This window comes from Myxine glutinosa, chromosome 1, assembly GCF_964187855.1.
Source record: "Myxine glutinosa chromosome 1, kmMyxGlut1.1, whole genome shotgun sequence".
Lineage (NCBI taxonomy): Eukaryota > Metazoa > Chordata > Myxini > Myxiniformes > Myxinidae > Myxine > Myxine glutinosa.
In genome coordinates this window covers 177954964-177970634 of record NC_136261.1, presented here as the reverse complement: position 1 = coordinate 177970634, position 15671 = coordinate 177954964, and the positions used below count along the sequence as shown (strand labels likewise).

At 49.2% G+C, this 15671-nt stretch overlaps 1 protein-coding gene across 1 annotated transcript in view; it reads right to left on the bottom strand.

Moving 5' to 3' along the window:
* Positions 1-3944: 3944 nt before the first annotated feature.
* LOC137419305 (acylglycerol kinase, mitochondrial-like) overlaps positions 3945-15671 on the bottom strand; it is a 97297-nt gene continuing 85570 nt past the window's right edge. Inside the window, exons 5-6 of the mRNA XM_078780600.1 lie at positions 8517-8592; positions 3945-4502 (exon numbers count right to left, since the gene is read on the bottom strand). Coding sequence (XP_078636726.1) covers positions 4359-4502; positions 8517-8592 — 220 coding nt within the window. The 3' untranslated portion in view covers positions 3945-4358. The remainder of the gene's footprint in view (positions 4503-8516; positions 8593-15671) is intronic.

The window sequence follows — 15671 nt, the reverse complement described above, 5'->3', positions numbered from 1 at the left end:
TTGTATCGACGCCTTACTGGCGTTTTCCGCAGTCGGTCCATCATCCATGTACGACAGTACCCTGCCATTCCCAAAAATCGCAACGAACACACTAACTCTTCACTGTTATCCTTCACTTCACTTCAAAATTTCACTGCTATCCTATCAATACCTGGACAATTTTTTCCTTTCCTTCCTAGATACGCGAATTTCACATCAGTATAAACCCACTGGAAAAATTATCTGAAAAATAACTAGCCTCCCAAAACCATTTCCCTGCAAGAGCGGGGTTAGCCTTGCGGTCCACATGACAATCTTTTTTATTTTGCTCTATCACCTCCCTTTGAGCAATAATTTAATTGGTGTGATTCCCATTTACCCACTCCTGGTGGAGTTCTGTTCACCTGGTCTGCAGAGCCGTGATCCAATCTTCACCAGCCCCCAATCACCTTCTTATCACAAAACAACAGTCCATAACTAACCACTTTTCTTTATTTCCCGTCTTTTCCATCAACTTTTATAATCTTTTCCCCTCCCTTTCTTAGCAAACCTTGCAAAGTCACTTGTCATTGACAAATGATCCATCTAATTCGACTTTTCTTTAACATCTTCGCACTTTCCATGACCTTCTTCACACTTACTTTAAACCTTTTCTTCAGACACAACCCACATGAGTTATGAATACAATTTCCCCTTCCAGGCACGTGTCTAGTCACTCACAAAGTGTCCATAAGACAACGTCATCATATTTCACAGAACTCCACCACTCTATTAAATCCTAAACATGCCCAATGGGCAATCCACGAAAAAATCAAAGCATTTTCAGTCCCCTTTTTCCCATATACTAGTCAATGTAAGTCAGCCAAACATAAACAAAGAGGTTCCAGCGAGTTGTGACCTCCATAACTCTAAACAACTCCGCTGGCACCTTTTAAAACAAACTTTCCCAGTCACTTACTAAAATAAAGTGCAGCTCTTGTCCGTAGATATACGTTAACCAAGGTTACATGAGACTTGACAACAATAGAATTTGGCTACCTACAGAGAAAGTACCTGCACAACACATTTACAAACCAATTCGTCCCCTCGTATTAGGGAACGTCACAAATGTTCCACCACAATTTACAGCAGGTGACCACCCACCTGCCTTCTGTCGAAGTCCAGTTCAATTTCCATTCACAGACAGACAGACAGACGAACCCCCAACGTACTAACAGGATGGTCTCACAGAGGCCATTCCATTCAAATCTGTAGGCTGCCACGATTCTTCCCGCCAGGACACACCATCATAGTCCCCATAGTCACACGACACGTCAGCAGACACAGTGAATGACATTCAACATCATAACAAACGCCGCAGAAACTGCTCCTCCTTGATCCATATCTGCAGACGCAGTCAGACACACCCAGTTGGACAGACAGACTGGCTCCACATTACAACTGCAAACATCCGAAATGACAACAGCTAACACCAAATATTTATTGTCCCCCTTTCAGGGAAGTCAAATCAACCACCATTAAAGCACAAAACAGAAAACGACCATATACTCAGAGTATATGCCATATACTCAGAGTGAGACCCGAAAATCAAGCAGACAGACCGACAATCGAACCTGTCTTTCGACACTGCCGAACGACAAGTTCGCAGACACTGAGGGAGTGACATTCGACCCCCAGTAGATACCGCGGACACCGCTTTGGTCCGCACCAGCAACTCCCTCAAAATCAGTGTTCAGAGACATGACTCCATAGACAGCCAGAAAGCCAGACAAATACGGACACACACACACAGAGATTAATATATTTTTACAGATTAATATACAGAGATTAATAGATTAATATAAACAATTAATATATTGTCCACATTCATCTTGGTCAACCCAACCCATTCTGGCTCTCCCCAAGAGCTCTGTGTCCGGACAGACAGACAGATAAACGGACCGGTGAAACCATAACCATCCATTCTTCCGATTGGACTCACGTCAGCATCACATGTCATTTTTGCCTTCATTCGACGCATTCTGCCATCCCAAATCGGCCAAATACAAGCCCCGGCCATGCCGTTGAATAAACACCCTGTCGGTCGACAGCCTATTATTTTTGACTTTCACTCCCATTCTCCCTTGCTACATCTGGAGAGCCGTTAATGTGGGGATGTAATTGAACACTTGTTTTAAAGCCCTGTCTACACATGCTCTCCATAACATTCTCATTATTCCCTGCCAATTTTACTCATCCGGATTGCCCAACGCCCGTAGGCAATTTGGGGAATCCCTTGTCAGTCAATGACACACATCAATGACACACACACAATAAACACAAATACACGCTGCAATGACAGATCATTCATTCCCTTATACACAAATACCATGTGACTGACCTTTCATTCTCCATACAATACAGTATAAATTCATGCACACTCATGCACACTCCAATCCTACTTACCTGTGAACTCTAACACATCCAGTGCGTAGCTTAACTTAAAATACTCATTATTCTACCTTTCTTGGGCTAGTCCCTCCTGGTAGTCCTAAGATCGGGTCGCCCCCCGATTCCTAACCTTAAACGCAGTTCTCACGCCGGAGTAACTTAATACCTATTATCTATCACCCACATATGGGTCTACCTGCTTCTCACGCAGGAAGCTTACCTCCTTATCCCGGGCGCCCTGTATAATCGATTCATTACCCACTGCTGCTCTAGTTTAAACTAAATTTGGTTCGGAATGCAAGCCAGGTGGTACAGCCGACAGAGGTCCATACGTCCAAAGTAAGGCGGGAGGCTTCAATTTCGAGGTGCAAAAATGCGTACCCACCAAATTAGATGCCGGCAGGCCTCCCTCCCGACCTGGAACGTGAGGATCCACCTCGTCTGCACACCTGGATGTATCCCACTCCTGACACCAAAATTGTCGAGATCGAAGACCTCAAGGGAAGGAAGAAGAAGAAGAATCAGAGGAAGAAGAACAACAATGTTTAATAAAATCGATTATATACACACGTGTGGAGCGAGGCTCGAGAATGTACCGCCTACACGCAGCGGACAATTCCTCAAGACACTCGCTGAAAAATAAGTGGAAAGGCATTTCATTTATAGCAAAATATTAGACAAGAATCTGCGCTAAAGACATAGCACTACTGGGCAATAAGGACAACACCTCCCATTGTCCCGTCCTATAGAAGGTCAAATTTAGACAACAAGATGTAAGCATAATGATAGGCTACGCTTTTTTTGGCTATCTATCTAAACATATCAGACCCGAGCGCAGGCCGAAGTAAATATTCTTATACACTAGGCTAAATGGTAGATGAAGATTGGATACGTCCTTGGTTTAGGAGACATACTAAACACTACGAAGATATATAATTAATTATTCCCTTTGTGAAGGAGGCGTTTGGATGACATCTTTTTTCCTGTACGTGGGTCGAGAGCATTTTATCTACTGTTTGGCACATTCATTCAAGGACTAATTTACTAGGCTAAGGATCCACCCTGCACGTTGAGCCTCGAAACCACTTTTTGTCCACTCGCCTCTGCCTGCAGCTGAGTTCAAATCAGTTTCCAGAAGCAAGATATATAATTTCAGATGTTATACTCAATTGAGTCATGGGGTTTAAACCCTAATGGCTGACACAATTATTGTAAATGCAAATAAACAAGTCATCATAATATATTCCTGAACGAATGTTGTTCTTGTTATATTCAATACTTGGTTGTGCCACTGATGCAGTGCCCCTCTGTAGGTTAGAGCACGAATTTTGAATCCAGGGTGCCGGTGATAACTCGTCCCCTTTTTTGCAAAACACCATGGAACCTTTAATATCCGGTACTGTCCTCTGAATTGAGAGCAGAACTGACAGAGAAAGAAAATCTGGTCCTTTGTGTACATCATTCAAATATGGAGAAATGGTATCATTGTTCATGGTGCACATGGAGTCAGGAAGTGAGTTGAGGCACCAAGATGATAGTTTTCGATGGAAATTGTGTTTCTCCGATTTTACTTCCTGCAAAGGCAGTGCTGGGAGAGCAATATGTTTTATTTAAGATATTACAAATATAACGGAGCATTTGAGATGATCACAAAAAAAAATACACGAGCAAGCAAAGCAAACGAAAATATCGGGGAATGATAACGAACCGATAAAAGTGCAATAAATACACCTGTAGTTCCTTGTGGGTATTGAAAGGGACAAACAATGATCAATCATCAGCTCTGAAACAACTACAGGTGGTCATCAGAACTTAAAAATGAAACATAATGACAGAAAACATATTTGGATGGATTATAAACGGTCTGCAATGTGCTGAGGCAGGTTAGAGACTCAACATGTTCATTCATTGTTGAATTTTGAAGCTGAAGAAGCATCTGTCAAGGTCTATCAGGTGCTTGGTTGAACTTCCTGCAGAAGCTGCTTCCTGGCAGTGGAGGAGCAGAAGAAGCGGAGCTTCCAAGGAATAACGCGCACAGTGATGGGCATCGCATCATACTCTTCATGATCAATGTCGAATGGAGAATCCAACGACTTAAAAACAAATCGGAGGAACCACGTTTTCAGATCACTATAATAAATGCTCAATATGCACAAACTTTGATAGTTGTATTCTCTTTTTCTTATTCTCCTACATCAGTGTAGCTACAAACAGGCCACACCTCCAGGTGCACCATGGAGTTCACCTCAAGCTGTGCGCATTACGACTCGTGGATGTAACAAAATGAAAACGAGTTTATCAATACGAGACAGAATTCACAAGAAATATTAACAAAACTAGAACGCCGCTCAGTAGAGCGCATACTCCCGCCGTGGGTGGCCGCTGCTGAGCCCTATCTTCCAATGGTAAAAAAATCCTTCAAAAAATTCCTGGATCCGGAATAATATCCTGAGCTTCACCAAAAACTAATCAATTCTTCCTTATCACAAGGGCAATCATCCCACCAACTTTCATCCAAAACCGTTCAGAACTTTTCCAGATATCTTGTTCACGAACACACCAAACAGACGAACACACACACACACACACACACACACACACGATCGAATGCATTTCTCCCTAGCGGGAGTAACAATGTCAGGGAAGGAATATGTATGATTTGTGTGCTTTAGTTGTGTTTTAAACGCGTCTCGGCAAATGCAAAAGGTCCATCATTTCTCTACAACTCAGGTTTTCTTGTTATATGCAAAGTTTTTTTACACAGAGTCTGAGGCTCCTGGAACAGACTTTACACAAACCACACAGATGCATACATACAGACAGAGCTGGCAGACAATACAGGAGTGGGTTTCAGACAAGCAAGGCCGGGAGAAGCAACACAACTTCCCTGGGCACTCTATGTACCGACGACGCTGAAATGTTAGTCTTTGGCATGATGTCGAACCCAACTGATCCTGGACTCTGTGTCCTTCTCTCCTGACAAGGTGGAGAAGTTTTTGTCAAACCTCGACTCTGATTCTGCAACTGGACCAGACGGCATCAGCCCACGGGTCCTAAAATCCTGCTCTGCCGCTCTATCTCACCCTCTCTCTCTGTTCTTTTCACCCTCTCTTTTGCTCAAGGTCATCTGCCAGCATCTTGGAAATCAGCAAACATTACCGCTTTACACAAAAAGGTGCAAAAACAGATCCTTGCAACGACAGACCAATCAGCCTGCTCCCAATTATCAGCAAAATCATGGAATCCATCATTGCTTCGGATATCAAATACTTCCTCTTCTCCAATGGCTTGATCTCCGATCATCAATTTGGATTCAGACCAGGTCATTCGACTCTGGACATGTTGCTTCTGCTGTCTCAACAGTGGATGGAGGTCCTCAATGCCAAACAGCAAATCAGAGCTGTCTCCCTTGACATATCACATGCCTCCGATACGGTCTGGTTCCCAGCGCGGCTCACCAAACTCTCCTCCTATGGTATCCATGGAAATCTCCACTCATGGCTAGCGGACTTCCTCTCTGGTCGTAGTCAACGTGTGACCCTGAATGGATTTCTCTCATCTCCCCTCCCTGTTCTGGCTGGAGTTCCCCAAGGTAGTGTTCTGCGCCCTGTGCTATTTCTGGTCTTCATCAATGATCTCTCCGACTCTCTGGAAAATCCTCTCCATCTCTTTGCTGATGACTCTACTCTACTCTCTGCCGCTGCATTCCTCATCCCTCAGATCAGCAGTCTGCAGCCTCCTCACTCTCTGCAGACCTGGACAAAATCACAGACTGGTCAAACAAGTGGAACATGTCTTTCAATCCTGACAAATCTCACACTCTTACTAAGTCTCTCCGAAAAGACCAACTGGAAAACCCTCCCATCTAATTTCTCATCAATCCTCTCCAAGAAGTACTGTCGCTCAAGCTTTTGGGTCTCACTATCTGCCATGATCTTTCTTGGGAAAACCACATTTCCAAGCAGGCCTCCAAAGTCAGTCGCCGACTGGGCATCCTCCGTCGTGCGAAGTCCTTCCTTGGCACACCTGAGCTCCTTGCCACATACAAGGCTTTCATCCGCAGGTCAATGGAATACTGTTCCCCCCTCTGGGCTGGAGCTCCTGCCTCACACCAAGCTCGGCTTCACGCTGTTGAAACCAAAGCTTTCAGAATCATTGGAATCTCCTGCGATGAAGCTAACTCCGAGGACCTTTCACTCATTCACCGCCGGCAGGGTGGTGGTCTTTCTGTCTTCTACCGACTCCTCTCCGGCCTTGCTCCCCCAGCTCTCTCTCTCTCTGTGCTCTGTCCCCCAAATATTCCTGCAGGTCGCACAAGATCTGCCAGCAACCCTCTTATGGTTAAACTGCCAAAATCTAGGCTCTCTGCTCATCTTCACTCTTTCAGTCCCATTTTCTCCCGCCTCTGGAACAAACTCCCCCACTCCCTTCAATCCCACTCCTCCCTCCAGGTCTTTAAAACAGCTGTTCACCACCATCTCTTATCTTCCCCCATCCAAAACCTTGATCTTTTCTACCCCCACTAATTCACCCCAGATACACTTTTTTTAAATTCCAACTTCTTTCCTGGAAGTCCTTGCAGTGTCCATATGTCTCCCTTGATTTTACCTCTCCCACCTCCCCCCAAGCCCTCTCCCTCCCACGGTTCTCTCGATGTCCCTACTCTCAAATGTTGTGTTTGTGTCCTTCCCCCTCTCTCCCCATCTTGTCTACCGCTCCCCTTATTTTGTGTTTTATGTGTCGGTTTGACTTTTTGTGTGATTAATGTTAGCTCTTTCACGAGCCTCGATCTTGTATACAAAAAAAAAAAAAGACAAGATAATTACTCTTTCCCTTTTATTAAATCCACACGAGTGATTTGTTCTTTGGACATTGTGACCAAAGAGTTATTATCCAGTGCAAGATCCATCCCACCATTAAGAGGCCAAAATTTTCATTCATTCAAGATTCATACAGGGTGGGCAAAAACAAATTATTGTTTTTCTTTTCTTTTGAGGTTGTCAATATTCATCAGATATAAAATGAATCTTTTGCAAGAAAGCAGTTCAGTACATTTTTCCACATGTCAATGAAACATTTGGACAATTTTCCACATATCAGATGAGACAAAGAGTGTCTCATTGGTGCAATGACATTCCAGAGCTTTATTTGGGAGAATATTGGCACTATTCGGCAACACACCATTATTTGACTTCACGGAGAATCTGAATAGAAAGGCCTCACAAACTGTTGGGAGGCTTTCCAAAAAAGGCTGAAGCACTTTGAACTGCAATGAATCACAGTCCTGGCAAATCAAGACTAGAGCGAAGTCTATGGCACGCAATCCCAAATCTCAAAAATCCCCACGCTTCCCACCGAAAGCATGATTGAAAGATTCACCAGAAATTACCCGATTTTCAAAATTTTAGTTAAAATATTTTTCCCCGTTTTGGCCCCTGTGACTTCAAATCCCCACCCCGAGGCATGAACCTGGGGTCAAATCTAAAAAATTGTTACACATTTCATGCATCCCCAATGTTGATTGCAAATACAAAGTTTCATTTAAAAATATGTTAAAATGTGCCTGTAATTGCATTTTTTGGGGCATTTTACCTTTTGACCCCACCCCTGGGGGTTCCCGTACTCTTCACAAAGGACACAATAGGATCTTAACGTCCACCAACTAATGCTGGCAGACAGGTCGCCCAGTTTAACGCCTATCCGAGGGACAGCAGACACATTGTTAAATCAAGCTGCCTGTGGAATAGTTTATGGCGAGGCAGAGATTCAAACCCAGGCGAGACAGCTTAGAGACGAGTATACATACCTCGAAGAGTCTAGGCCTTCCTGTATATTTTGCTACAGTTAGGAGGGCCAAACTAAAATAAATGCCATACTAAACTAACCCATTTCTGGGGGAATTATCATCTTCTTTCAGCATCCACTTATCGTAGTGACATGTTGGGGGAATGAGCCCATCTGGAACATGGTCCTTCACTAGAAACATGAACAACTGCAATAATTTGTTCTGTGATTTTAGGCATACATATTCCATATGAAATATATGATGCTATCTCGAGATACCTGCTCAGAATATTTCATACTTAATGATAATTTACTTGACATACCTCTGGGTGGAGAACACACTCTTGCACGTGCAATGTTTTGCAGCTTCCTTCAATCATGTCGGCCAAATTGTGCTTGCTAAACATGTAAAAGCAGGTGTCAAAGTTAAGGTGGTGCAACACATCTAAATATACAACCCCTCCCCCCCCCCAAAGTTTTCACATTTTGATACCACCTGCAGTTATGTCATGATATTTTCAAATTAAACTAAATATATAATCTTCACAAACTACTCCAAACTGATAAAACTAAAACATGCAGATAAAATGTGAATAAGTTTGATTAGCAAACAAAATCAGATGATTCTCAGTTGCATAATTATTCACCCCCTTTGCCGAATTAACCCGAAATACTTCAGGAAATTATTTGTGTGAAAGGTTACATAATAAATGTAAAAGCTTTCACCTGCATGTAATCAGTGATTTAACTTTAAAAATTAAGCTCCCTGACTTATCTGAGTTTCAAGGTGCAACTCAATTGGTCAAGCAAGGAGCTTTCCAAAGACGTCAGACATAAAATGGTGGAGAAGCATCGTTTAGGAGAGGCTTATAAGAATATTTGTCACTTATCACTTTGAGTATGGGGAAATCCATCATCAAGAAGTGGAAGACAAATCATACCACCGAGACTCTACCCAGATCCGGGCAAAAACTCAGCAGCCGGGCAAAGCAGGAAACTGTTCGGGATTTCACCTGTAAATCCACCAATGACTTTGAAAGATCTGCAAGGTTCTGTGTTTGAGATTGGGGTCAGTGTTGATCAATCAACAATATCAATATTCTTCACAATATCCTATTCCCTTCTCAAAGCTGGCCTTTCTGGGCAGGTAGCAAGAAGGAAGCCATTACTGCAAAAGACGCATCTAAAAGCTTGTATGGAGTTTGCGAAAAAGCATCTAAATGAGACTCCTGGCATGTGCAGACATGTTTTGTGCTCAGACGAGACAAAAAATGAGCTTTTTGGTCTAAATTCAGAGCGTTACGTCTGGTGCAAGCCCAACTGCATATCATCCAGTGGATACCATCCCTTCTATTAAGCATGGTGGTGGCATCATCATGTTATGGGGCTGCTTTTCATCAACAGGGACTGGCAACCTTGTCAGGATAACGGGGAGAATGGACAGTGCAAAGTACAGGAGAATCGTTGATAAAAAACCTGCTTGAGACAGCCATGAATCTGAAACTGGGTAGGAGATTCACATTTCAGCAAGACAATGATCTGAAGCACAAAGCTAAAGCCACAATGACGTGGCTGAATAAGAAGAAAATAAATGTTCTTCAGTGGCTCTGTCAAAGTCCTGACTTGAACCAAATTGAACATTTAAGGCAAGACCTAAAGATTGCAGTCCATAGGTGTTCTTATTTACCATTTTCGTGTATGAACAACACATGAATCATCACAATCCTGTAATGAATATTTTTGTTGTGGTAACTCTTGTTGTTCATACATGTAATCCAGCAGTCGAATGACAATTTTACTATGGTTGGTTATGCCTGAAGGAATCTTTGGCCAATCAAATTTAACATCAGGCATCAAATTTAACAATCTTTGACCAATCAAATTTAACAATCTTTGACCAATCAAATTTAACAATCTTTGACCAATCAAATTTAACATCGGGAATCAAATTAAACAACCTTTGGCCATATTGGATAAAAGAGGCAAATACCAAAATTAACAAGGAAGGGCAATTAGAGATTGCAAACCCTCGCCAGGATGTGTTTGTCAGTGGTTTTTAAGGCTTTTGTTCTGAAACAAATATGGCGGCAGAACCACGTGACCGATGACATCATCATTGTTTTTTTTCTCCACTAATTTATTCCTAGATTATGTTCAAGAAATTTCATCTTGATCGGATGAAGTTTTGTACTTGTCAAATTATGACGTCATAATGGAGGCACATATGACATCATCATTAACATATTTTATTCCCCATGGAAAGTTCTTTACAATGAGCCATGTCTCAATTTTTTATATTCAGCGCTTTCAGAGCTATAGAGGTGCAATTTTTTTCGGTTTTCCCAAGATGGCGCCTGACCACGTGATCTATGACGTCATAATTATAATTAAAAATTATACAGGTGGAGTTGCACCTGTGGTGAAAATTTCCTGTCAATCGTACCAACGGTTGCAGAGAAAATCATATTTATTCTGTGCGGACAAACAAACACACAAACACACAAACGGACTAAAATGCAATGCACTCTCCTCTGCAATGCAATGCATTGAAGGAGCAGCGCTCCTGCTTGAGACGGACGTAGTGACGGACAAGACACAAACTCGTCCGAGAAGATGTTTATTGTATAATCATCTCGGGAACTCTGAAAACCCGTTTATCGGGTTCGCATATATATATCCAAACCAAAAAGCATACATCAGAACCAAAGCCCCGCCTCTCAGGCGAGGCACGCTTTGGTGGTCATGTGACCGACAGGTGCAAAGGATTATAACCTCGGCGCCGCGGTTTGGCCGACGGTTACGTCACCGGCTTGGGCCAGGAGATTCTGTTGCTGGTCTCGAGCTTTGGGGGACCCATGGGTCGCTACACATGCCCCCCCAGGATCGACTTGGTCCAGGAAGGTCAACCAGAGGGGGGTCCGGATGACCCGACCGAAACGACCCCTGGCTGGTCGCGAGGGGGTGGGGGGGGGGGGGTCCGGTGTGGTGGCGGGTGGCCGGATGGGGGGTGCAGTGGATAGGGGGGCGGCCCCGCCGCGGTGGTAGAGCCAGCCGTGGCGGCTGGCCGACGTCCATGTGGGCCGGCTTGAGGCGGTCCACCGAAATCCGGTCCGCCCGGCCACCGATGCTGACAACGAAGGACTTGTTGTCCCGTCGTAGGACCGGGAAGGGTCCGTCGTATGGTGGCCGGAGCGGCCCCCGGTGCGCGTCGTGGCGCACAAAGACGTACTCCGCCGTGCGGAGTGCTGGGGGGACGTAGGATTGGGGGTCGCCGTGGCGGGACGTGGGCACCGGGGCGAAACATTGGGCGGCCTCCTGGAAGTCCATGCGCTGGCGCGCGGCGGACCAGGGGCCGCTGGCGTCGGGCACGAACTCGCCCGGGACGCGGAGGGCCTGGCCGTACACCAGCTCGGCGGTGGACGCCTGGAGGTCCTCCTTTGGAGCCGTGCGGAGGCCCAAAAGGACCCACGGGAGCCGGTCGGCCCAGCCGTCGTCCTGGAGGCCGGCCATGAGTGCGGCCTTCATGGAGCGGTGGAACCGCTCGCACAACCCGTTGGCCTGGGGGTGGTAGGCCGTGGTGCGGTGCAGGGTAACGCCCAACGTGCGGGTGACCACGCCCCACAGTTCGGACGTGAACTGTGGGCCGTGGTCCGACGAGATGTCCGCCGGTGTGCCAAAACGCGCGACCCAGGTGGCGATGAACGCCTGGGCCACGTCGGCGGTGGTGGTGGAGGCGAGGGGCACGGCCTCCGGCCACCTGGTGGTCCTGTCCACCATGGTAAGCAGGTGGGTGAACCCCTGCGATGGGGGCAGGGGACTCACCAGGTCCACGTGGACGTGGTCGAAATGTCGCTCGGGCACTGTGAAAGGAGCCACCGGAGCCTGGGTGTGACGGTGGACCTTGGCCCGCTGGCAGGGTGTGCAGGCGTTGGCCCAATCGCGGACGTCCCATCGCAACCCGTGCCAGACGAAACGTGCCGACACCAGCCTCTGGGACGCCTTCCGGCCCGGGTGTGAGAGGCCGTGGAGCGAAGCAAAAATGCGCCGCCGCCAGGTGACCGGCACAACGGGGCAAGGTCGGCCTTGGGAGACGTCACAAAGCAGGACCGTGTCCGCGAAGGGGACGTCAGCCAAGCGGAGGCTCGTGTCCGCCACCCGGAGCGCCTGCACCATGCCGTCGGTGGCCTGGTCCGTCGCCATCAGGGCGAAATCGACGCCGAGGTGGACGGCTATGGCACCGGCTCGAGAAAGGCAGTCGGCCACGGCGTTGTCCTTTCCGGCGACGTGCCGGATGTCCGTGGTGTATTCCGACACGGCGGAGAGGTGTCGCTGCTGGCGGGCCGACCACGGCTCCGTGACCTTGGCCATGGCGAAAATCAATGGCTTGTGGTCGACAAAGGCCGTGAACGGGTGGCCCTCCAGGAGGTGACGAAAATGGCAGACGGCCAGGTACAGCCCGAGGAGCTCGCGGTCGAAAGTGCTGTACTTCAACTCGTTGGGCAGGAGTTGCCGGTTGAAGAACGCGAGCGGCTGCCAGGCCCCGTTTACCCATTGCTCATGAACCGCGCCCACGGCGTAGTCGGAGGCGTCCGTGGTGAGGGCGATGGGAGCATGGGGTACCGGGTGGGCCAGCAGCGTGGCGTTGGCGAGGGCCCGTTTCGCACCGGTGAAAGCAGCGTCCATGTCCGTGGACCAGACGACGTCACACTTCCCCGGCTGGCCGCGGAGGGCGGTGTACAAGGGCCGCATGAGTTGCGCAGCTCGGGGCACGAAGCGGTGGTAAAAGTTCACCATCCCGAGGAACTCCTGCAGCGCCTTGACGGAGCGGGGGCGCGGGAAAGCGGCGATGGCCTCGACTTTGGCCGGTAGCGGTACGGCGCCGTTCCGGGTGATGTGGTGGCCCAAAAAGTCGATCGTCGCCGCACCAAAGTGACATTTGGCCGGGTTGACGATCAAGCCGTGCTCGCTGAGGCGGCCGAACAGCGTCCGGAGGTGGAGGAGGTGCTCGGCTCTGGACGTGCTGGCGACGAGGATGTCATCCAGGTAGGTAAAGAGGTACGGCAAGTCGCGCAGCATGCCGTCCATCAGGCGCTGGAACGCCTGTGCCGCGTTTTTGAGGCCGAAGGGCATCCGGAGGAATTCGAAGAGGCCGAAAGGTGTCATAACGGCCGTCTTCGGGATGTCGGCCGGGCGGACGGGCACCTGGTGGTACCCCCGAATCAGGTCCACTTTTGAAAAAATGGTCCGCCCTGCCAACCGGGCGGAAAAATCCTGGATGTGCGGGACGGGGTACCTGTCGGGGGTAGTGGCGTCATTGAGGCGGCGGTAGTCGCCGCATGGCCGCCATCCGCCCCCCGGCTTCGGGACGATGTGCAGCAGCGAGGCCCAGGCGCTGTCGGAGCGCCGCACGATGCCGAGGCGCTCCAGCGCGGCGAACTCGGCCTTGGCGACGGCGAGTTTGTCTGGGTCGAGACGGCGAGCTCGGGTGCACACCGGCGGGCCCGTAGTGGGAATGTGATGCTCGATGCCGTGACGCACCGCGACGGCCGAAAACGTTGGTCGCGTGAGGGCCGGGAACTCCGCGAGGAGACGCGCGAAGTCGTCTGCCAACGGGAGGACGCAGGAAAGCTCGGTGGGCGCGGAACAGCTCAAGGCGCACGCCAGCGAGCTGAAAGTTTCGGCGTTGACGAGACGCCGACGTTTAACGTCGACCAGCAGCCCATGGGCGCAAAGGAAATCGGCCCCGAGCAAAGCCATGGGGACATCCGCCGTCACGAACTCCCAGCGAAAGAGCTGGCTGCCGAAGCGGAGGGCGAGGGTGTGTGGGCCGAAGGTGCGGATGGCGGAGCCGTTGGCCGCGATTAAGGAGGGGCCGCAAATGGCGGCCCGCCTGTCCTCCGCCGAAGCGGGAATGACGCTCAGCTGAGCGCCGGTGTCGCAGAGAAAACGCCGCCCCGACGCTTGGTCCGTGATGAATAGCAGGTTTCCGGAACGGCCGGCGCTCATGGCTGGTAGTGAGCGCCGGCCCGACCGTTTCCCGACTTGCCGAACGTGCACAGGGGTCGACATGATCGGGCCTGCCGCCCGAACCTGGCATGGAAATAACACCAGGCCGGGTCTGGCGGGGGCTCCGGTCGACGCGTCGGGACCGGGTGACGCGGCGTCGCCGCTGCCAGTCACGCCGGCCCGGCGGCCTTCGGGAAGGAAGCTGCGTCGCGGGCGTCGGGCGGGTGGGCGGGAAACCGCGCCGCGGGCGTCGACTGGGCGGCGGGCGGGCTCCCTGCAGCCACCCCGACGAGCTGCTCGCCGCTCCGACGAGCTGGCTAGCCGAATCGATCTTGTCGGCCTCCCTGGCGAGGTCGCGGGGGTTCGTGATGGTCGTGCTTGCCAGGGCGACCCGTACCTGGGCCGGGAGCTGGCGGAGAAAAAGCTCTTGGAAAAGGAAATCCGAGGGATGCTCGCTGAGCAACGTGAGCATGTAGTCCATACGTTCGGACGGGCGCGTATCGCCGAGCTCAGGAAGGTCGAGCAGGCGTCGTGCGCGTTCAGCCGGGGAGAGGGCGAAAGCGCCCAGAAGAAGTGCCTTGATGGCGTCGTACTTGCCGTCAGCCGGCGGGCTCTGGAGGAGGCTCAGGCAGTGGGCAGCGGTCACGGAGCCGAGCGCGGCGACCATGTAATGGTATTTCGTGGTGTCCTCTGTAATGCCACGCAGGGCGAAGTGGCAGTCCGCCTGAGCGAACCAGATGGCGGCATGTGCTTCCCAGAAAGTGGGCAGTTTGAGGGACACTGCCGTGTCCATCGCGTGTCGTAAACTCGGGGTCACCAGTGAAGGAGCAGCGCTCCTGCTTGAGACGGACGAAGTGACGGACAAGACACAAACTCGTCGGAGAAGATGTTTATTGTATAATCATCTCGGGAACTCTGAAAACCCGTTTATCGGGTTCGCATATAAATATCCAAACCTAAAAGCATACATCAGAACCAAAGCCCCGCCTCTTAGGCGATCCACGACTTTGGTGGTCATGTGACCGACAGGTGCAAAGGATTATAACCTCGGCGCCGCGGTTTGGCCGCCGGTTACGTCACCGGCTTGGGCCAGGAGATTCTGTTGCTGGTCTCGAGCTTTGGGGGACCCATGAGTCGCTACACCATAGTGATTAGTGATTACCCAGCGCAAGCAAAGCAAAAAGAGGGGTTAATCAATTGGTTCAGGTCAGTCCATCTGTCTGTCTGTCTTATCAGTTTATGATAGAGGAACAACTTATTTAAATTGAATTTTGTATTTTGAACACAAATCGGAACATGAATGGGAAGGCAAATTTGCCGTTTTATCGTACTTTGGCTCTGAATTCATCCCGATCACAAATCTGCGGAGAGAGGTGAAATAATATTTTTACTCTATCTCCCTGCCTAGCAGTCAAACAAAATTGAAAAACATTCCAAACAGGACACTTGCTGTTTTTAAGGATGTTGTGAAG